Genomic DNA, 23,184 nt, shown 5'->3' with positions numbered 1-23,184 from the left:
GGGTGGCGCAGTTGGTTGGACGACTGCCTTCGGCTCAGGGCGTGATCCTGGAGTCCCGGGATCGAGTCCCACATCAGGCTCCCAGCTCCATGGGGAGTCTGCTTCGCTCTCTGACCTTCTCCTCGCTCATGCTCTCTCTCACTGTCTCTCTCAAATAAATAAATAAATCTTTTTAAAAAATAAAAAATAAAAAATAAATGGGCCGGACCCGTCTGAAAGGGAGCTCTGGGCCAGGGGCTGGAGAAGGGCTCTCTCGGGGCCAGTCCTGGCTAGCCTCCAGACAGCGCAAAAATGCTGTTGGGGAAGGGGGTGTGCGCACCGCCAAGAAAGTGAACTCATATTTTTGGGAAGTTTTAATTTGCTTCAATTAGAAATTCAGGCCAGCTCTGAGCAAACAGAAGTAGGTGAACTTGTTTTCCGAACCTCTGCACTGTCCTTTCTGAGCCCTTCCACCTTCGTGCAGGCCGGTCACTGAGGGCCGTCTACCCTAGCCAGCATTTCCCCACTGGCCGGTTCCAAGACGCGCACTGATTCAACCAGACCAGGGTCCTGCTGTGGGAGGGGTAGAGAGAAAGAGAGACCATCTGGTTCCACAACGTGGGAGCAGCTTTGACTCTGGGGCCTCAGCACCAGCCTTCCCGGTCTGGGTCATTTCCATATACAGGGCTCTTTCCTTAAGCTCTAGGTCTTGTGACCAAAACACTGTAAGAAACACCTGGGGGAATGAGATGCTTTAAACAACGCACAGGCCCTAAGAAGGGCTCACTGAGCCATAGCTATTGGGTCATTACCGTCCTCGTTACCTAGAGGTGTGCCTCTATAAATCTTCCAGGGAGCTTTCAGGGCTGCCCTCACCGTCCCCTCTCAGCAGTCCTGGCCCAGAGAAGGTAGTTGCTCTCCTGGGAGTAGTTTATGAGCCTCCTGCCCTGACATATGCTCTAATGGGCTCTGCAGTAGGACCTGTGCCCTATTAATCTCTGTCAACTGAAGGAATAAATAAACTCACCCATTTTGTATACTTATGAATATGTAACGAACATGTTTCAAGACAGGAACAATGCTGACCTGCAGAGAAGGCAGCAATGGGGGCTCCTAGGCAGGTGGTCCAGTCGGTTAAGTGTCTGATTTCTTGCTCAGGTCATGTTCAGGGTCCTGGGATTGAGCCCCACAGCGGGCTCCCCACTTAGCATGGAGTCTGCATGTCCCTCTCCTTCTGCCCCTCCCCCAAGCCATGCACTCATTCTTTCTCTCAAATAAAATCAAAAGGAAGGCCTGAAAGGAGGGAGGGAGGGAGGGAGGGAGAAAGGGAGGAAGGGTAGGCAGAACTAAGGAGTTCTAACCAATATCAAAGGCTTCTACCTCCTAGGGTCCCACATTTCCTTCCCCTCCTCAGGACCCAGGGGCTTCTCCACTGTACTTTTGCTCTTGCAGGGCAGGAGGCTGAGTGTCCTCCAGTGCACTGATTAGTTCCCCAACAATTCCGTCTTCTGGGGCCCCAGGGTTTGCACAGGGCTGGCTGGGTCAAGGGTGGAATTGGGCCCCAGGAGCCCAACCCAGTCTTCTCTAGCCTACAAAACACCCCAACCCCAGGCTCCACTTGGACTTCCCCAAAACAGCTTTCAGTGAGGCCTGACCAAGTTTTCAGAGCACATCCCTCCCATGAACCCTAAGTCAAAGGCCTTCTAGTGGGGGAGAAAGGAGCAACCCCCAGTCCACCATAAAGAAACCATACCCTCTCCTGCTCTCCAGGTCCACACCTTCCAGACTCTCCTATGTTGACCTTGCAATGGTAATAGACAGAAATCTGAGAGATAGGGCAGTCCTCTAAACTCAGGTATGCAAAAATGACCTTTTTCTTGGTAACTTTATCTTTGTAACGGAGCCCTCATTTCCAACCAACAGAGAAGTTGATCCAACATCATTTAAGTCAACTCAGCCTCATCGGTGATTTCAATTTCATCCATTCCAGTCTAACTTGCTCATATCCCCATTTGGGGGCTGGGCTTACCCCATCCTCCTGCTACTTTCCTGTAACAACCGGCTGGTAAGCTCTCTGCCTGCTCTCCCCTGACTTCCCTGCACCCCAGTCACCCACAGGATCCTCTGGACCCCCTCCCTTCTCCATTCAGGAGAAATCTGGCAACTAACCTGCCAAGTGCCTCCAAAATGCTGCCTCCATGTGCTCTGGTGGCGTAGGGAGCACCTGACAGGTCTCTGTCCTCTGTAATTCCAAACACGGAGCTAGGCCCAGGGCCCCTCCACCCTGAGAGCCCCAGTATAAAGGGGAATTGTTCCTACACTGCTCCTAACGTCCTTCTCTAAAATCTCTCCCCTCTCTCCCATTGCAGAGCTCTTGATAGCCTTCTATGGTCCCTTTCAAACCTCTTCCTACTGCTTGGCTCTCCAACTTAACGCCTGAAGGTTGGCATCTTTTTCTCTACAGTTCAGCAGGAAGGGGGGAAAATCACCCATGAATGAATACATCACCTAACATCTCACTGCTTCAGATACGTACAGTCCACCCGGCTTGCCCGTCCTGGACAAGTGGAGAATTGTGCAGGGCTGAGTGGGCCGGGCTCCCTCTCTGTGAGTGGGGCTGGGCCTAGAGAGCAGAGGGGAGGCAGGGAGGCTCCATGGTTTGTAGACTGCCCTGGCTGTGAAGTTGTATGAGCCTGAACACAGCAGGGCTCCTCCTTTCACTGATGTGACCTTGAACACGTTGTTTTAACTCCTCTAAGCCTATTTCCTGTAACAAGATGTCACCCCTTTCCCAGGACCCCCCATGAGTAGCAGAGACCATCACTAGGCACCTGGCTCAGCGGCCTCCGCATTAAGTGCTCAGTAGAGAAGAGCCACTCCAAAACCACCCAGCAGACTCGAACAGAGCCCACCCTCCGCATGCAAGGGCGGCCTGACGAGCCTCCAAGGCTCCCTGCCCAAGCCTTCCTCCCAGGGCCTCTCTACACAAACATGTGGACACCACTCCTGCTACATTCATTTTCAGGAGCAAAAATGAAACCCCAAGACAGGCCAGCTCACGTCAGAGTGCGGATTTATGCAGTTAGGACCCTTTCTGTGGCGCATTATTTGATTTAACTAGCCTAGGCCAACAAAAGAGAGACAGGAGGGGGGTCTCCTTTAGTTCACATAACCTGAAGTCCCAGGGGCACCTGCCTGCAGGCACAGCTGGATCCAAGAACTCCAAACACACCTCCAGGACCTGGCCTGTGTGCCCCTGATCTCGGCTCTGCCTCTCTCTGCATGGCTCCGCTCTCAGGAAAAGGCTGGCAGCTCTGGGCTCACCCTCTCAACACCCCTCACAGGGAAAGTATACCTCTCTCTTGGGTGCTCCAGCAACCAAACTGAGTCACGTGACCACCCCTGAATGGATCACTGTGGCATCAGGGTCAGAGGTGACAGCATGGGCTCTACCCAACCAGGCCCCTGGGATGCACGAGGCAGGGCTGAGAGGAGGCGACTACTCCCTCCACAGCCCCAAGTCCAGATACCTACTCCGCAGACAGCCCCCCATACTGAGCGCCCACTGCCAGCGGCAGAGATCCTCATTAGGGCCCCCGCTGGAAAGAGAAAGCGAGAACCCAGCTGGCCCAGCCGTTTGTCCCGCAGTGATTCCCACGTCAGGTCCCCGTAACAGGCATGGCTGGCTGAGGCCTGGGGCCCATGGTTCAGGGATCCCATTTGCTCCCATTGCCTGGGGCAGAGGGGGTCTGGAGATGCGGCCTCACGGGACTGATAAGGCTTGGGCTATCCACTGAGGGAGAGCTGTGGGCAGGGCGGTTTCTGTGAGAAGTGGAGAGCAGACCACCTGACTGACACACGGAAACACTCCCCATGGCATCTGGAAGGGAAACCATTTTATTGATACCTGAGAAAAAGTGCAGGAGAAACATTCCTACTGCCCATGTAGCCTGTCCCCTTGGGCTAGACCAGGCCAGGCGACTTCTCTCACCGCGTCTTGAGCTGTGGGCCGTCTGGGGCCTCACTGACGAGCGCCCACGGCTGGAGAAGTTGGCAGCCAGACTCGGGACAGAGAGCTTCAGCAGCCAGGGCTCCAAGGCCGGGGCGGGCTTGGCAGGGAAGCCTCACCGATCGAGATCCAGAGTCTCTTGGGTCACTGTCCGGAGTCCGATGGAAAATAGCTCCTCCCAGGGCTCCCGGATCCAGGCCAGCAGGGCCGTCAGCTGCTCTGGACACACAACACGAAGGGCCCAAAAACTCTCCAGCCGGGACACCTGGAAAGCAAGTGGTAGTGAGGGGAGACTCGTGGAGGATCTGCCGCCCCTCCCTGCCTCAAGGCCTGCTCCTGCCCCAGGCCTGTGTCTTCCACAGAAGACTCAGACTTCGGGCTTTTTAAGCAGAACACTTACTGAAGGCCCCCACACAGAGGCTTCCATGTGTACTGTCTTGTTTCTTTAATTCACCCTCTTTTCCAGAATGTACGGTCTGAACTCCAAGAAACTGGTTGGAGTTTGATTCCTGATCGACCACTTGTGACCCAGACAAACTGGTTAATGCCCCCAAGCCTCAGTTTCCCCATCTGTAACAGGCCTAAGGACAGAACCTCGTCCCACGGAGTCTAGGAAGAGCAAAGGGCTGGCACCTGGGGCCCCTTCACATGCGAACACCAAGCAGCAGCCGATGCGTTACTGAAGGCCTCCCCCTGACACAGGCTGGGCTCCAGGTCCTCAGGCTTCCACTGCCCACAGCAGCTGCCCTCTCTGCCTGCTGCTCCTCCAAACCCAGCGAGCCCCCCAGCTACTCACCCCACTTCTTTGTGCGCCCTCCACCACAAGGGCCCATCGCAATTCCACCCCAGCCCCTGCCTCTCCCTCTCCCTCTCTCATGTGCGCACACACCTCATCGTAGAAAACCAGCCGCAGGTCCCCTGGGGCGCTGCGATAGAGCAGCACAGAGCTCAAGCTGCTGAGGGGCCACTGCTCCCTGACACGCACAGAGGGGCCCGGCCCCAAGGGCAGGGACGTCTCAGAGGCTTCACCAGATGCTGCCGAAAGAGCGGGCTCCACCGGGGAGCCTGCAAGGTCTTCCTCTAACAGGTACAGGGTGGACAGAGTCATCAACAGGGACACTGGGCAGGTGGCAGGGCCTGGAGGGAAAGAGATAGGGTGAGACCCAGAGTGGAAAGCCACAGAGGAGCCCAGATCCCCAGGGCGGCCTCCTGGTGCCACTCTAGAGCGATGAACCACATCATGCCAAGGTGGTCACGGAGCAGCCCCTGGAGGCCAGCTCTCCTTTTTGTCCAACTCCTGGCATCTCTAGACTCCAAAACCCCTGAGGCCAAAGACAGAAGGAACCTGCCCCACACCCAGCCCGCCAGGAAAATCCGTGCGCTCCTCTGACAGGATGAGCAGACCCAGCCCATCTGCTCCACCTCACAGAAAGCCTAACCTCAAAGCAAACATCTCTGAGGGCTCAGGAAACCTGTCACCCCACTCAGAGAGGCCTGAAGACCGAGGCTGTCATTTGGGTGTGCCTGTGAAAGAAGTCCAGATTCCAGAAACTGAAAATACTACAAGGGCACAGAGGCACAATGCGGGCGCCTATCCAGGGGCCTGAGGCAAGACAGAAGAGAGAAGCCTCACCTTCAACCAGGAACACCTGAAGGTAGAAGAACAGGGGAGGCTCAGAGGAAGGGTCTGTCTCCAGCAACGGCCTGAGGGACAAGGAGTGGTCAGCCCGGGGGTAGGAAATACTGAGAGGAACAGGGGGGACGAACCCAGGCGGGGTCAGGAGGCGGGAGCATGACCACAGGCAGGCCCAGAGGCTCAGGGCCCAACCCCAGTGGGTGCTTGTGGAGGGGGCCCCCGGCTCCTAGAGCGGCTGTCTGGGCACCAACCATGGCCTCAATCTTCTACCCACTCACCAGAGGCGGTGCTTCGGGGTCACCTCCTCCTCCGTGGCACGGACACTGCTCCTCCAGCTAGGGGGCAGAGCCTGTAAGACATCTGGACGGAGCCAGCCAGGGACAGGGAACCTCAGAGACTCCAGCTCTTCCATCCCAACCTCTCCACCTTCCTGATTTCAACTTCTAGATTCCAGAAACCTCTATAGGGGATGAGTCCCGCTACCTGTCCATCTCCACCGTGGCCTTGAAACGTGGGCAGCTGTGACCCCTCGGCCCCCACTCGCCCTCCCCACCACTCCCCTCCCTCTTCCCTCTCTCACCAGTGAGTTCATCTAGAAAGGCCCGGCAACGCTTGGCATCTCGGGGCAGCAGGACACAGCTACCTGCCCCAGCAGCCCACTCCAGCCGCAGACTCTGTCCTGCCAGCCCCAGCTCGATGCCGCTCAGGTCGTGCAAAGGAACGGCCAGGGCTGGCTGCAGCCAGCTAGCTGGAGGCCCGCTGTAGGGAGGGAGAGCCAGAGCAGCGGCAAAAAGTGAGTGGCGGGACACCCAGCGGGAGCCCTGCCCCGTCCCTGGCGGCCCCACTTGCTCACCATATCTCCCCAGTCACCTTCAACACATAGAGCCTGAGGTCAGACACCACCACAAGACACACAGACTCCCCAGTGTGGCCTGCCAACACCAGTGGCACCTAAGGGGAAGAGGAAGGCAATGAGAAAGGGGACAAGGGAGGCAGCTGCCAGGCTGAGCACAGAGTCACTACCGCTGACCCTCCCCACTACTCACACATCCAGCCTCGCCCGCCACCCCCCTGCACCCTGGCCTGCAGGCGGGCTCAAGGGGTTTCCCTGCCTGGCATCGCACTCCCTCTGACCTGGCCTCCACACTCAGCCAGACTCCTGGCAGGACTCGGGGAGAACAAAACCAACGGCTGCTCCCCTGCCTCCGGGGCTCCTGCGGCCCTTGGGATCAAGTCCAAGCTCCCTGGCAGACACTTGAGGCTACCCGGGAACAGACCCCTGCCTGCCCCTCAGGGTCCCTGCCCCCTCCCGACCCCACCCCCTGTCGCCCCAAAGGCAACAATTTTTCCCCACTAGCTGCCCCTCCTTTAGGACCCTGACACAGGTGCTGCTTCCTTTCCCCACATCACACCCCCACTCCCGGAGAACTCATCCTTCAAGACCTGGATTAGATCTTAGATTGGCTCCCGGAGAAGCAGAGGCCCCATCACTCCAACTGAATCTGATGCCTCAGCCTGATTCTAGCACTTTCCTAGCTCATGATCATCGGGTTTCTCACACCAAAATATAAGACAGATGGCAAGACTGCTTTACTCTAAACCCTAGTGTCTTGCCAATGCCAGGTGCTCGCAGAGGGACCGATAACACCAGGTCCTTGTAGTAGTGACAGAAGGCCCCACGTGAGTCAGGTTGCGGGCTGGGCAGCTTCCAGACCCCGGAGCTCACTGATGCTAGCACACTCTACGAGGTAGGCATCGCCATCCCCGAAGCAGAGTGCCAACGACAGGTCACTGTCCAGGACCGTGTCCACAGCCACACTGCAAGTGACTGCAGGAGCTGCAACTGGGCACCTGACCCAGAGCTTTCAGAGCCCCTGTGCAGACACCGTCGTCTGCGGGGTACACAGCAGCCCCCCGTCACTGGCCAGAGGAGGAACACAGGGCAGCGCCGGGCTGGCACAGACCTTGAGGCAGCACTGGAACTCCTCCTGGGTATCGGCGAACACCTCAACATCTAGGAAGAGCCGGAGTCGGTGGTCCACAGAGCGGAGGCCACGGCGCTCAGGGGCTGGGGGCAAGCAGGGGGCCATTAGCCTGCCCAGGCTACCACCGCGCTCTCCCGCCTCCCTAAACCACCTTGGTCCTGTTTCCCCGCTACTCACGGGGACTGAGGCTCCAACTGTGGCGCTCTCGGGAGACCACCGTTTGCGACGGGGTCCCGTCAGCCCTGCTGCTGTGGTCACTGTGGTCAGGAGAGTCACAGACAGGGCTGGCCGTCTGCAAGGTAGCTGGTGATCGTTCGTCTTGTCTGTGCTCCCTGTCATTGATTCCCAGGGACCGAGCCAGGAGAACCACATGATCACTACCACAGTTTGGACACACAGCAGGGGATTCTGGAAGGATGAGCACAGTCCCTGTGAAGCCCCACACACAGCACCACAATCCCGCACTCTGTCATGTTTCCCACCCCCTCTTGGACTCACCTTGGCCAACATCCCTAGTTTCCTAGGCTCCCCACCATTCCCAACAGGCCCCCTCCACTTCCTAGGCAGGCCAGTTCACCAATTGCTCTCCATCCCAGTGAGGGAGGAGCAAACCCAGACCCAGGGCCCACAGTCACCTCAAACTATACCCCCCTTCTTATTTTAGGCTTTCCCAGAGAGGATCAAACTCAGCCAGACCCTGCCCTGGCCCCCTTCCACAGCCTCAGGCTATCATGTGCTCTGAAGCTCCACCAGCCTCGTCTAAAAGCCCCAAATCAACAGATCAGGAAGGCAGGGTGCCAGGTATGGGTCCAATTCCAGGCTCCGTCACTTAACGGCTGTGATCTAAGCAATCCCAAGCCACCTAAGCTCTCTGAGCCTGGTTCCTCCTCTATAACAGGGAGCGCAGACAGTGCCTGTCCTATAGGGTTGTCAGGATGGGTGATGGGATCAGGTAAAAAATCCAGGTCAGGGGGGTGCCTGGGTGGCTCAGTGGGTTAAGCCTCTGCCTACGGCTCAGGTCATGATCCCAGGGTCCTGGGATGGAGCCCCACATTGGGCTCTCTGCTCAGCGGGGAGCCTGCTTTCTCCTCTCTTCTGCCTGCCTCTCTGCCTACTTGTCATCTCTGTCTGTCAAATAAATAAATAAAATTAAGAAGAAAAAAAGAATCCAAGTCAGGGATCGGCAGTGAGAGAGGAAACATTCTCTGAGCAGCTGTCGTGGGCATATGCTGGACCCTTTGACAGTGGAATCAATACTCCCTTGAGGTACGTGGGAGGCTCAGTGTTAAAGCCTCTGCCTTCAGCTCAGGTCATGATCCCAGGGTCCTGGGATGAGGCCCTTGCCAGGCTCCACGCTCAGCAGGGAGTCTAGCTGTCCCTCTCCCTCTGTTCCTTTCCCCACTCATGAGACTGATGCACTCTCTCAAATAAGTAAACTCTTTAAAAAAAAAAAAAAAAAAAAAAAAAAGAATTGGGTGCCTGGGCAGCTAACCATCTGCCTGCAGCTCATGTCATGATTCCACCGTCCTGGGACGGAGTCAGCGGGGATGTGGCTTCTCCCTCTGCCTGCCGCTCCCCCTGCTTGTGTTCTCTCTCTCTCAAGATAAAACAAGAATCCTGACACACCCTGTCCAAGACCGTGTGGCTGAGGCTGGAGCAGCAGCAGCTGCCATTTACACAGAACCTCTGATTTGTGCCTGACACTGTACCTGGTATCTTCCTGTGACATTTAAATCTAACAGCACAGAGGATGAGTTCACGCTCTTCTTGCTCCAGATAAGGTAACCAAGGCTCAAATAAAAGGAGAACATAGCATTCAGCAATGTCCAATTTAATGACCCAACGAAGGGACCCCAGGGGCCATATAACCCTGCACAGCACAAAAAGGTCTCAAAGAGGACGAGGCTATTTCCACTGCATACATTGTGTTTCTGGACCTCTGGGGAGGTTCAGGGTGGGGGACAGTGAAGGGTCCATTTTCTCAATAAATTTTAAACTCCTGTTCTAGCTGCTGCCAGGAAGACAAAGTGGCTAATAAAAGTTATGCATTTCGGGTTGCCTGGGTGGCTCAGTCGGTTAAACATCTGCCTTCAGCTCAAGTCATGATCCCAGGGTCCTGGGATTGAGTTCCGCACTGGGCTCCCTGCTTGGCAGAGAGCCTGCTTCTCCCTCTCCCTCTGCCTGCCGCTCCCCCTGCTTATGCTCTCTCTCCCCCTCTCTGTATCTATCTATGGATCGAATGATTGACAGATACATATTTTTTTAAAAGTTATGCATTTCAACACAAATGCTATCAAGGATATCTCTTTTCCTCTTAAAATCCTTAAAGAAAAAAAATTTTTAAGATTTTTAAAAATCTGTAAAAAAATTCTGACTGATCTGCAATGGAAAAAATATAGAACAGGGTGTGAAGAAATCCCATGAGGCACCACTTGATCTCAAGTAGCTCATAAGGTCAGTCAAGGCAGGACAACCTCAGCCAACTCACAAAGCACCTTACTCAACAGCCAACCATGCTCAGAGGACAGCACTACACCCAGTACTGCAGTGAGGGTTAAGCAGCTTTTATGGAGTTTCCAAGTATTAGCCAAAAAAGCAGAAAAAGCCTGCAAGTTATGAAAAAATAATGAGTATGTTTCAAGAATTACAGAGATTGTATTTCCTGACTTTTAAAGAGCAAAAAAAGAGGATCTAATTTCTTTTGCTCCTTGTCTTTTTTTTGGAGGGGTAAATGTACCAGACAGTTTTATTTTCCTTCCAGACAGAAGAGCTGGTCCCCACCTCTTCCTTCCCTGGGTTCCCGCTTTATATTCCCTCCCTCAAAGCCAATATCTCTGAAATGGTAGGAGTCCCATGCGCAGGAAGGTCAAGGGTAAGACGTGTACCTGTCTTTTGGAACAGAGGCCTCCAGCCTTCCTCACTGTCTAACAACCTGGGCTCCTCTGGCTTGAACTCATGGCCACAGCGTAGACACTGGAGTCTGCCCCCCAGCAGGTCTCTCACTTCCCCAAGCTCACGCTGAGCCGCGGTGGCTGCTGGGGTCAGCACAGCAAGCAGCTCCTGAAACAGGGTGGGCCAGAAGCAGCTGTGAGCAGTGGACCCTGGCCCTCCGCCTTTCAGGCCCCCCCCAGTCCCGTGAGCCTCACTCTAGGCCCCGTTACCTGGAGAGCTGCATGGGCATCGGGCTCTAGCACCACATAGCGACGCAGCTGCCGGTCACGGCAAATGTACGAGAAACGCAGAGCAAGGACAGGGGCCCTGGGGAGCGGATCTGAGCCCTGTGCACAAAGTGGGGAACCGGGTAGAAAAAAAGGAGGGAGGGAAAAAATGTTCATCACTAGCCATCAGGGAAATTGAAATCAAAACTACGTTGAGATACCACCTTACACCAGTTAGAATGGCAAAAATTAACAAGGCAGGAAAAAAACAAATGTTGGAGAGGATGTGGAGAAACGGGAACCCTCTTATACTGTCGATGGGAATGCAAGCTGGTGCAGACACTTTGGAAAACAGTGTGGAGATTCCTCAAAAAATTAAAAACAGAGCTTCCCTATGACCCAGCAATTGCACTACTGGGCATTTACCCCAAAAATACAGATGTAATGAAAAGAAGGGCCATCTGTACCCCAGGGTTCACAGCAGAAATGTTGACAATGGCCAAACTGTGGAAAGAGCTGAGATGCCCTTCCGCGGATGAATGGATAAAGAAGATGTGGTCCATATATACAATGGAGTATTACGCAACCCTCAGAAAGGATGAATACCCAACTTTTATATCAACATGGACAGGACTGGAAGAGATTATGCTGAGTGAAATAAGTCAAGCAGAGAGGGTCAATTATCATATGGTTTCACTTACTTGTGGAGAATAAGGAATAACACGGAGGACACTGGGAGAAGTAACAGAAAAGTGAATTGGGGGAAATCAGAGGGGGAGATGAACCAAGAGAGACTGTGGACTCCGAGAAACAAACCGAGGGTTTTTGAGGGGGTGGGGGCTGGGTCAGCCTGGTGGCAGGTATGAAGGAGGCCACGGATTGCATGGAGCCCTGGGTGTGGTGCATAAACAATGAACCCTGGAACACTGCATCAAAAACTAATGAGGTACTGTATGGTGACTAACATAACACAGTCAAAATTCAAAAAAAAAAAAAAAAAAAGAGCAGAAATAAAAGAGTTTTTTTAAAAAAAAGGAGGGAGGAGATGAGAGAGATCTGGAAACCGCAGCTCTGGATGTCTCGGAAACGCTCTAGCTCACACCCACACTAGCTCAGCAGCCCCGCTCCTCAGCCCAGCCTTCCAAACCGTCTGGGACCTCGCCTTCGCCCCCCGCGGCTCCCCTGCTCTGCTCCAAGTGCCAGCCAGACACTGTGGGAAACTCGCAACCCAGCGCCCGGCACCCAAGAGCTGTCTGCCGAGGGGGCTCCAACGACAAGCCCAGCCCCGCTTCCAGGACCCCCCAGTGCTGGCGCTCACCTCGAGTGCTGCCTCGCTCTCGGGCTCCACCTCGGCTGCCTCTAGGCTCTGGAGCTCCAGCCGAGCCAGGGTCCGAGCAGCTTGGAGCTCCACCTCAAACAGGTGGCCGGAAGTGACCCGGAGAAAGCACTCCCTACCGCGCACGCCCTGGGGCCCCTCCAAGGGACACACCAACATGGGGCGACACAGTTCGGCTGAGGAGAGACCAGGAGAACAACCCTGTAAGAAGCAGAGAGGTATCCCCGACTCCACCCATCCAGAAGGGGTCAGCCACCCCGAGTCCGGGTTTGCCCAGCTCTCCCAGACACACCCAGCAGCACGGGGCCCGGGCGCTGAATGAGCGCTCACTGCTCACCTTCCACTTCGCCCTCCTCCTGCTCCTCCTCTTCCTCCTCTCCTTCTTCCTCTTTTTCCTGCTCCTCCACCTCCTCTTCCTCCCGGGGCTCCGGCAGGAACCTGACCTCTGCCATTTCCTGCGGTGACTCCTTCTCTGGGGGCGGAGGGCCAGGCACAGACCCTGGGCTCAGGGGCAGTGTGCTGAGGGCAGGGGTGCTGGGGGTAGCCAGAACAGGGGTACCGGAGGTCTCCAGGTGATTCCTATACTGCAGCCAGTCACAGCCAAACCGTTCCCGGAAGCTGTTCATGAGTTCGAGTTCCCGATGCTGCTGCACAAACCGCCCTGGGCCGGTGGTGGGGTGCACCGCTTAGCGAGCCTGCGCCCTCACCACGACCCCCCAACGACCCCAGCTTCTTCTGCAACTGCTCCTTGGGGTGAAGTCAGAGGACGTGTGATGTGATGGGGGCTGGGGATCAGAGGGAGGCTCAAGGCTTCCCCTCAGCACCACGTCCCAAAGCGTGTCCTATGGAGCCCTGTGCTCATGGGCAAGTCAGAAGCACACAGCATACGCTGTTGGGGAGTGTGCTGGAGGTCCTGAGGTATCCTGCAGGGAGGACGCCTACTAACTCTGGTCAGCCCAGCCTTTCCCATGCAACCTTTTCAGCAAGTGACCTTTCTACATCCCATACAATTCAAGTTCCTGGAATAACACTTTGGAAAATGCTGCCCAGGGTCTCTTTTTTCCTTAAACTAGAAAGAAGGAGGAAAGCCTAAGAGACCCTCTGCAATGCTCTGCTCCAGCTCAAACAATCCCTCCGACCCAGCAGACTGGGGCGGGAGCCTTAAGACAAGACTAGGGCAGGGCGCCTGGGTGGCTCTGTCCTTAAGTGTCTGCCTTCCACTCAGAACATGATCCTGGGGTCCTAGGATCGAGCCCCCTACATTAAGCTCCCCACTCACCAGGAAGTCTGCTTCTCCCTCTCCTACTCCCACTCCCCCTGCTTGTGTTCCCTCTCTTGCTGTATCTCTCTCTGCCAAATAAATCAAATCTAAAAAAAAAAAAAAGACATGAGTAGGGCAAGGACAGCTGGGGCTGCCAGTGACTTACCAGCCGGGGAGGGGTCCAGAGTCCGGGGCTCTGCGTCGGTATCACTGGGTTCCGAGATGCTTGCTCGCCTCACACGGACTCGGCTCTGAAGGCGGACGCAGGACAGATGGTCTAGGAGAACTGGGTCCCCCGCCCTGCTGTCTGTGGCCACATACCCAACTTTACTCAGAAAGCCCCACCCACAAGCAAGGATGAGGCCTTTCTATTCCCAGCCCATCCACAACCCAGAGCCCCCAAAAAGGGACCTGAGCCCAGGCACAAGGGGGTCCAGGACACTGTTTACCTTAACCTTCCGGGGCAGATGCTGGGCTACCACACCCCCTGAGGAGATGCTGTCACTCAAGTCAGGGCCACCTGAGGTTTCGACAGTACTCCCCGCTGACCAGGGCACAGGTGGGGCAGAGGAGCCAAGCCCCGAAGAGGTAGAGGTCTGGCAAGCGACAACAGGAAGGAGAGCAGGGCTGGAGCCGGAGCTGCACCTCTGCCCACCAGGCTAGCTGAGGGAGGGGCCCTACTCTGTAGCTACCCGGAGAGACCCCCACCCTCACACCCCGTCATGTCCTCCCAAATCGGTCCTGGATGGCCTACTCCTGGTGCTCCCAGCACACTAACCTGCAAGTCAGTCAATGACAAGACTTTCCCATCAAGAAGGAACTGGGCAAAGATAAAAGGGAAGGGGCCGAGTTGGTGGCCGAGTACCTGCCCGCCCACCCAGGGGGGCCCTCCCTGCCCCACAGGGACCAGCGGGAGGGAGCAGCTGAACAAGCAGGGGGTCCTGGGCTGTGGTCCCTCCCCCAGGGCTGGGGTGGGGGGGGGCGGAGGAGGGGACAGGAGGCAGGACAGGCAGCACAAGGAAGGCAGAGCAAACAGGAGAAGACAGCTCACGCCGGCCGCAGCGTCCCTGGCGCGGGGTGACAAGTACTGGGCAGTGGCCACTCGATGCGCGGGGTGAAACCACAGAGGGTTCCCCTCCAGGTAGAGCTGAAGGGCAGAAGGGGAGACTGAGATGGGCCGTGAGGAAGGGCACTCACCAAATCAGCCTGGGAGGCAGGGAGAGGTCCCAAGCTGGCTCCCAGGTCCCAGAAGGTCCTGGAAGCGTTCAGGACGCACCTTGCGGAGCTCAGCCAGCAGCCACAGAGGCGTCAGCTCCCTGTGGCCTTCCAGAAGGTTGTACGCCACATCCAGGTGCCGCAAGCTCCTCAGCTGCTCCAGGCCTAGGGTGAAGGCGAGCAGGTAAGGGCATGGGAGGGGGGCTGTGCTGATGGAGGATAGAGCAGAAAGACCAGCCAGGGCACCTCAGACCTACCCGCAAGCCCACCTGAGGCTCTGGAGGCATGAGGGTCCTAGGCTGAGTCTCACACTGCCCCTCTACCCCTTCACACTCGCCCCACCCTCTCCTACTCCCCGGCCCCCCACCTCCTTCCCCAAACTACCCCCTCACCCTGCAGGCTCCGGAGCTCATTGCCTCGAAGTATCAGGGTCCCCAGAGCAGCACTCGAGGGTCCCATTCTTGGCACCAAATGCAGGTGGTTATAGGAGATGTCCAGGTGGTAGAGCTCAGACAAGTCCTGAGAGGGGGTGGTGACAAAGATTTTCTCCTTGACCAGACTCGAGCCGGGCTTCTCTGAGCCTTCTTTTCAAGTAGGCCTAAAAAGTAGCCTTCTTTTCAAGTAGGCCTTTTCAACTTTGGTCCAAAAAGACTACATACTCCCTGCACAAATGAGTTCATCCCATCCTCCAGCCCCCCAAAGTCAACAGAGTTAAACAAATCCTAGAATAGTTCCTAATAGCTCAGGATCATATCCTTGGGAGGACAACTCCAGCCCCTTACCTTCCCCCCTACAATAACCCAGGCTGCCAGGAGAATTCAGTTTGTTTCAGTCAACAGCTGAAGACAGAGCCCCTGTCTCCCAGCCTCTGTAGGAAGGTAGGAGGCTAACTCTGGAAAGCGCCAGTTAGCAAACCCAGATGGATTTCATATGGACCAACACCCCCTTCCTGCTTTTTGTAAATTTCCACTTCCTTGACTCCAGAGAAAACGGAGTAGTTCCGTGAAGGAGAGAACCTGCTTAAGCCCCTGCCTTCTCACGCCCACTCCCTCACTCTGCCTTTAAAACATCCAGCAATCTCTGCACAAATCGAATCTGAGATTCATTCACCCTAAAGTCTGTTACAAATTAAAACGGTTTTACTACTGATTATATACCCTGATGCCTTATTACTACCGCACTAGCGTGTGACTAAAATCTGTTCTCACCACAATAACTGCTGTCCAGCTTTTTCTCTGAGAGTGAGACCTGGGAGAAGGTTCCTCACCATCATCCCCAAGCTACCTTTCCTGAGCTAGACGCCGGGCTAAGTAACGTGACACAATCTCCAGGACCGCTCTAATACTACAAGAGCAGGTACTCCTAGCTAGGATTCCTGCTTGACAAGTTAAGAGGGCCCCAGTTTAGTTTGCCCCAAATCACCCAAGGATTAGGAGTTGAGATTTGAATGCTGGCTTCTCTTATGCTCCCGCCTGAGTCCCCAAGGAGAATGGCTTCCAGGATGTAGCCCCACCTGGGAGAGGGTGAGGGAGGGGAGTAAGGTGGGAGCAAAACCAGGTCCAGGAGAGATGTTCAGAGTGGAATGATCAGAGCCCCAGGGCCAGCCCCAAGCAGCCTACTCACACTCACCATCAGGAAGCCCTCACAGTCCTGGACTTGATTGTGGCTCAGATTCAGGAAGCGCAGAGCTGACAAGAGACGCTGGGGTGGGTGGGGGGAGGGTGGGCAGCAGACAATCAGATACCTCCAGGTAGCCAGCTGGCCCTCCCCACTAAGGGCCTCCTCTGTCTTTCCCCAAACCCCCTTCCCTCTGAGGCACTCACCAGGGAGCTGTCTAAGGAAGTCAGTGCATTGTAGCTGAAGTTGGCAGACAGCAGAGCCAACCAGGGCAGGGCAGAGCACAGGTCACCACCGCAGGCGGAGAGGAGCTCCTGAGATAGGGTGCTCCATTACCTCCACTGTCCCCTCCTCCCCATTCCAAGCCATTGTCCCCCAGCCATTCATTCATTCTTTACATACTAAACTTGGCCTGCAGAGACAGACTGAAAGCAAACCCAGGGACCTGCCCTCAGGAGTCTGTTGTGGGGAGAATGGGGAGATGGACACGAGAATACTGAATATAAGATGATAAGTGTGACCATAAACATACAGACAGGAACACAGCACTCCGGCAGCACCACAGAGGGGGCAAGAACACTGTCCAAAGGGACATGGGAAGCAGGGAAGGCTGCAGAGGGAATGTTCCCTACAGAGGGAACAGCAGAGTGTGGTCCTCTATGTCGTCCCTAAGAACAGGGATCTGGGCCCAGCCCTTATCCTCCTTACCTCCAAGGCCTGGATGCTCCTGCTGCAAATCAGGGTCTCTAGCTGGGAGTAGATGCCACAGAGGCCACGGAGGCAATGAAGAGGAACACCTCGGAGCTGAGGGGAAGGGAGGGAGAGAGGAGAGAGAGAGGGAGACAGACAGAATTTCACAAAAGACAGAGGCTTCACCTCACTTCCTCCTTTTACGGGGAGGGAAAAGATGACAAAGCCAACCATGGTTGAAGGCAGTATTAAATGAAAGAAAAGATGCTGTGTTACTGCAGAGTAGTGAACACACTCAGGCCTGGCCCACCCACCAAAGGGGGGCCCTTCTTCCCATTCCCAAAACATTGTCTCAAACAGGGCTTTGCATGCCGGCATCCTCCAATACTCCATACCTCCAGCTGCCGAAGGGACTTGAAGGGAAAAATCTTGATGGGCCCAGGGAGGGAAGAACCAGGAATGTGGACCAGCTAAAAGAAAAAAACCTCATGTCACCGAGGCCACACACCTCCTTTCCTTGGTCTCTCCACCCTCACACAGCCACACACAGTTCTCACACCTTCTTGATCTGGGCCCTGCAGACTTCTCGTGCCCCTGCCCCTGCCCCTCCCCGCCCCCAGCTCTTGGGCTCTTCCCACACCCTACACTGTTCCCACTGTAGGACCTTAAGGGAAAGAGTTTTCTGCAGCACATCAAAGAGGAACTGAAGCTGGAGGATGACAGGGGAGTCGGCGGGGTGAGAGGGCAGAGCCACAAAGCCTGTCTGGCCAGGGCCCCATGGCCCCAGATGCAGCTCGAATACATGGTTCAGCTGTTGCAGGGTGGCGGTCAACAAGCTCAGGGTGGAACAGCCGGACAAGACCACGTCACCTGCAGGGAAAGGCGCAGACAATAAGGAGAACATGATAAAGGGGTCTTTTTTTTTTTTTTAAAGATTTTATTTATTTATTTGACAGACAGAGATCACAAGTAGGCAGAGAGACAGAAGGAAGCAGACTCCCCGCCGAGCAGAGAGCCCGATGTAGGGCTCGATCCCAGGACCCTGAGATCATGACCTAAGCTGAAGGCAGAGGCTTTAACCCACTGAGCCACCCAGGCACCCCAACAAAGGAGTCTTTCCCTTTATTCTGAGACTCTGTGACCCTGGGATACACCCACTCCAATCCATATTGTAGAGCTCCTATTGCTGGGGTCATTCTCTCTCCTCCTTGCTCAACAGTCTTCCACAGCTCACCTCCAGCTTCACAAAAATCCTAACTCTTCAGTCTGATGACAGGAGTTTGTGTTTGCTACAGCCAACCAACTTTTTCAAATTTTCTTTCACCGTCTGGTCTATTCAAGGTGCTGGGAATACAGTAGGCTGGGTTTACAGATTCCTCATTTTCTGACACATTCCCTTCCACTCTGCCCAGTTGAGACCTTCCTCCTCTAGAAAGGCTTCTCAGTACGTGACACAGCTGCCCTTCTATACTATAATCACTCACTTGACATAAAAGCTGGTTGGGTGTTTCACTTTTTTTTTTTTTTTTTAAGTACATTCTGCACCCAACGTGGGACTCAAGCCCACAACCCCAAGATCAAGACTTGCGTGTTTCACCGCTGAACCAGCTAAGTGTCCCATGTGTTTCATCTTTACTTCTCTGGGATTACAAAAGTAATATGCACACTTACAGAAATTTTCTAACCATCCCAAAATGCATGTCACAGAGAAAAGAACCACTCGTTATAGCACTGAAGCATTATTCACCATCTCCATGTTAAAATTGCTCTCTCTAATAAGACTGTCATCTTTGAGGACATCTTTTGATCACCTTGGTATCAATCACTGCACCTAAGAAGTATAGCTATGAGGTAGGCATGGAGAAATATTTTTTTAACTTTTTTTTTTTTAAAAAAAACAAGGATAGAGTCAAAACATGTTACAAAAATATTACAGAAAGGTACCCTACATTCTCCACCCAGTTTCCCCCAATGTTTACATTTTATGTAAACATGACACAATATCAAAGTCAGGAAACTGAAACAGTCTGTACCTATAGTTCTCTGCTACTTGTCTGGCAGTGGCGTGGATTCCTGTAACCACATCACAATCAAGATACAAAACTATGCCAGCACCATTAAAATCTCTTGCTACCTCTTATAGTCACACACACACATACCCCATCATCCCTAACCCTGGAACACCAGATCAGATTTGTGCTGAATGAACTGATAAATCCTGCAACCTCACATGAAAGATGTTCAGATACTAGACACTAAGGCTAGACGCAGACAGGGTTCAAAGACTCTTCTCACCCTCAAAGAGCCTCCTAGTATAGAAGAGATAAAACATGTACACAGTTAATAAAACAAGTCAGAGGGTAAAACCGCTCTAAAGAGAGATTTCACAGGCACCACCAATGCGAGTACAGGCAGCGGGCAAGTGGCTAACATTAATCAGGTGGTATGTGGCAGACAACTTTTTAACCTCACTTAAACTTCATCGGAATCTCCTAAAGAGAGGCACTACTGACCACCCCTTAAAGAGATGGAAACTGGGGCTTGGAGAAGAACACTAATTGAGCTGATATAAATGGCAGTAAGTTGTTACTTCTGTCTGATCTCAAATCAAGGCTTGCTTTACCACAACGAATGTCAACCATACATTGAACAACCAGTGTGGCTCCACCGAGCCCAGGAACTGAAAGAAGAAACTGTAGTAACAATAGCTACCAGTTTTCAGCCCTTACATAGTATGCAAACATTGTCCCAAGCCCTTCACGCGGGTTAAGATTAACCCCCACAACAACCATTTGAGTTAAGTACAATCGTTATGCCATATTCCTACTGTGGAAAACTGAAGCTCAGAAAACTTAAACAACTTTGCCGCGTTTGAAAGAGTTGGGATTCCAAGCCAAGTGCATCTGACTCCAAATCTCGTGCTTTTAACTCTACTAAGGGTTTTGCCACTAGAGCAATGATTATGCCAGTCCCAGGTATCCAGAGATTTACAGCCAAGTAAAGATCCCTTTCCTCTTAGAGTATCAGAGAACGCATTGAGGAAGTGGTACTGGAGTTGGGTCTCGAAGGATGGCTAAGGTCTGAAATGTCAAAAACAAAGGACCCCGTAAGCAAGGGCACCAAAGAATAAACTTCAGAGAAGTAAAAAAAAAAATAAAATAAAATAAAAATTGACGCCAAAAACCTCGTAACCTTAAACAGCTGTAACTCTATGACTTCTAAGGCGAGAGTGTCTCTGGAAGGCAGGGTGCACCCCCACCTTGCCGCAGCCCCAGATCAACCGTGTACCCACTCACCGGAATCACGCAGCAGCCCCGCGAGCCTCCACACTAGGGAGTCCCGCTGGGCGGTCGTCATGGCCACGGGACGCTGGGGGCGGAGCCTGGGAAAAGAGGAAGCGGAAGAGCCTCAAGTGGGTGGTGGTACCAAAATCCCAGGACGTCCGCGCAAACCGAGGACTCGCGGGGAGAAAGAAGTAAGAAACAGGGCGAGGAAGAGCGTCCTCCCAGGTACCCTTTCGAGAAGCGTAAGGTCCGGCCACCCACACTGACCTTCTGTGTGCTCCTCCCACCAGCTCTGCAGTCCGGCATCTATCAATAATGACCAGGAAGTCCCGCCCCGGAAGGAAGTCGGGTAGGCGGGACAACCGGAAAGCACGCCGGAGCTGCCGGAAGCCACGGTCTCAGTCGTGCTTACGTGTTCGACAGAGGCGGGGACAGATTGGTGCGGATGGGGCGGTCCCTCGGCAGTCAGGCCCGCTGGGGCCCGGACTCCAGCCCGCAGTCCCTGCCCCCACCACTCCCGCCCCATTTATGGGCCTCGCTCAGGGTGGGTCTCCTGCTCGGCTCTCCAGAGCCCCTCTAGGCCTGAGAGGAAAACCTGACTTCTTGTTTGCAGACTGGGCGTGGAAGCACAGTTTGGAGAAATGGAGTTTTCTCTGTGAGGAAAGGACTCGGCCAAAGCGAACGAAGGAGAACGCGTTCGCCATGTGAAGTTTTTTGGTGTCTGCTGGAAGAGCTGGGGCTTGCCAAGATACACCTCTGGAGTTACCCTAACACTGTTACCTAATGTCCCTCCAAACTCATTGTTTTTTCTTTCGCTAGGTCAGACTCACACTGGGATTGGTAATGTGTCACGTGTATCCAGGCCTTTGCTTTTTGTGTTTCCTTCCATAACCCCTGAATCTAAGGATTGTTATGCCGGTTTGAAAATGAGAAAGCAGTTTCACAGAGGCTAGGTTACCTGCGAAGGTCGTTCAATTAGTAACCAGTTTAGTCAAGACTGCCAGTTTCCTGGCTCCCAAGTTCCCATTGTACCTTTAACCTGGCTCCCAGTCAAAAAAAGGAAGTCAAGTACTGAGCTAGATTAGGGAAGGAAAAAGGTAGTTTCTCCTTCCCAGCAGGCCTGGTGGCAGCCCTTTCCCATCCCAGTCCCTGTCCCAAGGGTCAGTCCCCGCCCCCATCCTGCCTGCTGCCCTCTGTCCAGGTTCTCCCTCCCACTCCTGCAGTGAAATAAAGCCCTCTACCAGGCCAAAAAAAAAAAAAAAAAAAAAAGTCTTGTAGCAGAATTTGATTTTCAAGGAAAGTTTTCATTTTTGTTTTTGAATAAGTGCCTTTTCTACAGAGAAAAATCAAAATGAATCATATGCCAGTTTAGAGTGGCAATATAGTTATCTTTATCTCAAATTGCAAAATTGGAAGGATCTTATTTTCTACAGCCAATATATTTGAAATGGCAATTTATGTCCCTAAACCACACAGTTCAGTGTTTATGGGATACTACGCAATCTGAGCCAAAATGAAGTAAGCAGAAGCACACGGTGACCAGCAAAGCAGTAGGGACTCAATATATTTTTGTTGAATTATTAATCCCAGAGCAGTGATGATTGTCAGTCCCTGTTTATCAGTCATCTGGAACTAGGAAGGGAGGGTTCTCCCACACCATTTCTGCCAACTCTAACCCTCTTAGGCGAGAAGAGACAATTTGTTTTCAAATTCCTGACCTTACAGAGCTTTGAAATCCGTGTCAGGAGTCGATCCAGTCACAGATGCTGAGAAATGCTCCATTCACATGCATAGACCCTGTAGCCAGATTTGCTCTATATCGCCTTGCTTCCCAGAAATGTGGAGCGGGACAAAGAGAGCAGCAGAGAAAGCTAAAAACTACAGATGGAGAGGAAAACATCTACTGAAAAGCAACACAGAGAAACTAAGCAGTTCTTGTTTCCAGGCCCCCTCCTGAGGCCCACTCCCCCTTCTGCCCTCAGGCTGCAGAGGAGGCCTTGGCCAGCTTCCAAAGAATTCCAACCCCCTCCCTTTTTTTGCCTTAGAGTATATCTCTGTAAATTGCTACCATGGGAACCTTGACTAAGACAAAACCTGTTTAAAAAAATTAACATCTGAAATGGAAAAACAAACAACAACAAAAAAACTCCCATTGGCTGAAACAGAAAAAAAAAAAAAAGTATATACCTGGAACATTTTGAGAAATATATGAAGAAAACCAGAGAACTTTAAAGACATTAACAATGACCTAAATAAATGAAAAGTCAACATGTTCCTGATTAGAAGATTTGATATTCTGATGATGTCAATTTAATGCAATTTCCATCAAAATCCCGATGTGGAGATTTTGGAACTTAACAAGTTGATTCTGAAATTCCTCTGGAAGACTCACATGAGCACAGCCAAAACATTTTGAGGGTAAAAAAGGAGTAGGAGGCAGTCATAGGGTCCTTGCCCTAGCAGTAGCAAAATGTCCTGTAAAGAAAGCAGCAGTAACCGGGACAGCATGAAACTGACAAAGAGGTAGACAAAAATGGTTAGATCAGTAGAGCACAATACAGAAATAAGCATGATTATATGGATTTTTTTTTTTGCTATACGTGATAAGTTGACTTCAATGATAAAAATAATGAGTTGTTCAGTCGTTTGAGGACAATAAGCTGTCCTAAAATCGGAAATGCTCAGCTGCACCTTCCAGGCATACGACTAAAACCTCCCAAAGTTAATTGTGTGAGGAAAGCAGTGAATTGAAAGCAGCTGCCACTGGTAGCACCCATGACATCTTTAATTTCCCTGGGGTAGCCTCTACAAAATGCTTGTGATCAAAGGCGTTAAGGAAAGGCAAGCCGGTTACCAGCTTAGGCGGCAGGGGTGCAGCTCTGGAAGGGAGGAAAGAGTCCTCATACGAGGAAAACAGAGTCAGAAGCGCCCAGGAGGCTCAGTCGGTTGAGTGTCCGACTCTTGATTTCACCTCAGGTTGTGATTTCGGGGTTGAGATCCAGCCCCTCCTTGGG

The 23,184-nt window shown here is 53.2% G+C and overlaps 1 protein-coding gene across 1 annotated transcript; it reads right to left on the bottom strand.

Moving 5' to 3' along the window:
• Window positions 1-3,858: 3,858 nt before the first annotated feature.
• On the bottom strand, window positions 3,859-20,534 carry LOC122902347 (serine/threonine kinase 11 interacting protein). The gene is made up of 25 exons (XM_044241679.1): window positions 20,438-20,534; window positions 20,183-20,268; window positions 17,551-17,756; window positions 17,282-17,356; window positions 16,905-17,000; window positions 16,403-16,510; window positions 16,209-16,280; window positions 14,972-15,098; window positions 14,641-14,744; window positions 14,416-14,511; window positions 14,143-14,184; window positions 13,814-13,960; window positions 13,531-13,615; window positions 12,441-12,764; window positions 12,086-12,279; window positions 10,771-10,887; window positions 10,495-10,669; window positions 7,787-8,017; window positions 7,589-7,692; window positions 6,478-6,575; window positions 6,205-6,383; window positions 5,903-5,984; window positions 5,622-5,692; window positions 4,878-5,125; window positions 3,859-4,253 (listed from the first exon to the last, which is right to left on the bottom strand). The coding sequence occupies exons 2-25, from the start codon at window positions 20,241-20,243 to the stop codon at window positions 4,104-4,106; spliced, it is 3,192 nt and encodes a 1,063-aa protein (XP_044097614.1). The 5' UTR covers window positions 20,244-20,268; window positions 20,438-20,534; the 3' UTR covers window positions 3,859-4,103.
• Window positions 20,535-23,184: the final 2,650 nt, after the last annotated feature.

This window comes from Neovison vison, chromosome 3 (assembly GCF_020171115.1).
Source record: "Neovison vison isolate M4711 chromosome 3, ASM_NN_V1, whole genome shotgun sequence".
Classification (NCBI taxonomy): Eukaryota; Metazoa; Chordata; class Mammalia; order Carnivora; family Mustelidae; genus Neogale; species Neogale vison.
Note: the sequence above shows the minus strand (reverse complement) of the source record. Positions and strands in the feature narration are given on the sequence as shown.

Bases quoted from the DNA above. Each gene is read 5' to 3' on its own strand.
- LOC122902347 (XM_044241679.1), bottom strand. From the start codon at position 20,243: ATGACGACCGCCCAGCGGGACTCCCTAGTGTGGAGGCTCGCGGGGCTG. The intron at 13,616-13,813 runs GTAAACAGTGTC...GTCCGCCTTCAG, and splicing joins ATCTGCCCCGGAAGGTTAAG to AGCCGAGTCCGTGTGAGGCG. The intron at 5,985-6,204 runs GTGAGAGAGGGA...GGCTCCGTCCAG, and splicing joins CTTTCTAGATGAACTCACTG to ATGTCTTACAGGCTCTGCCC.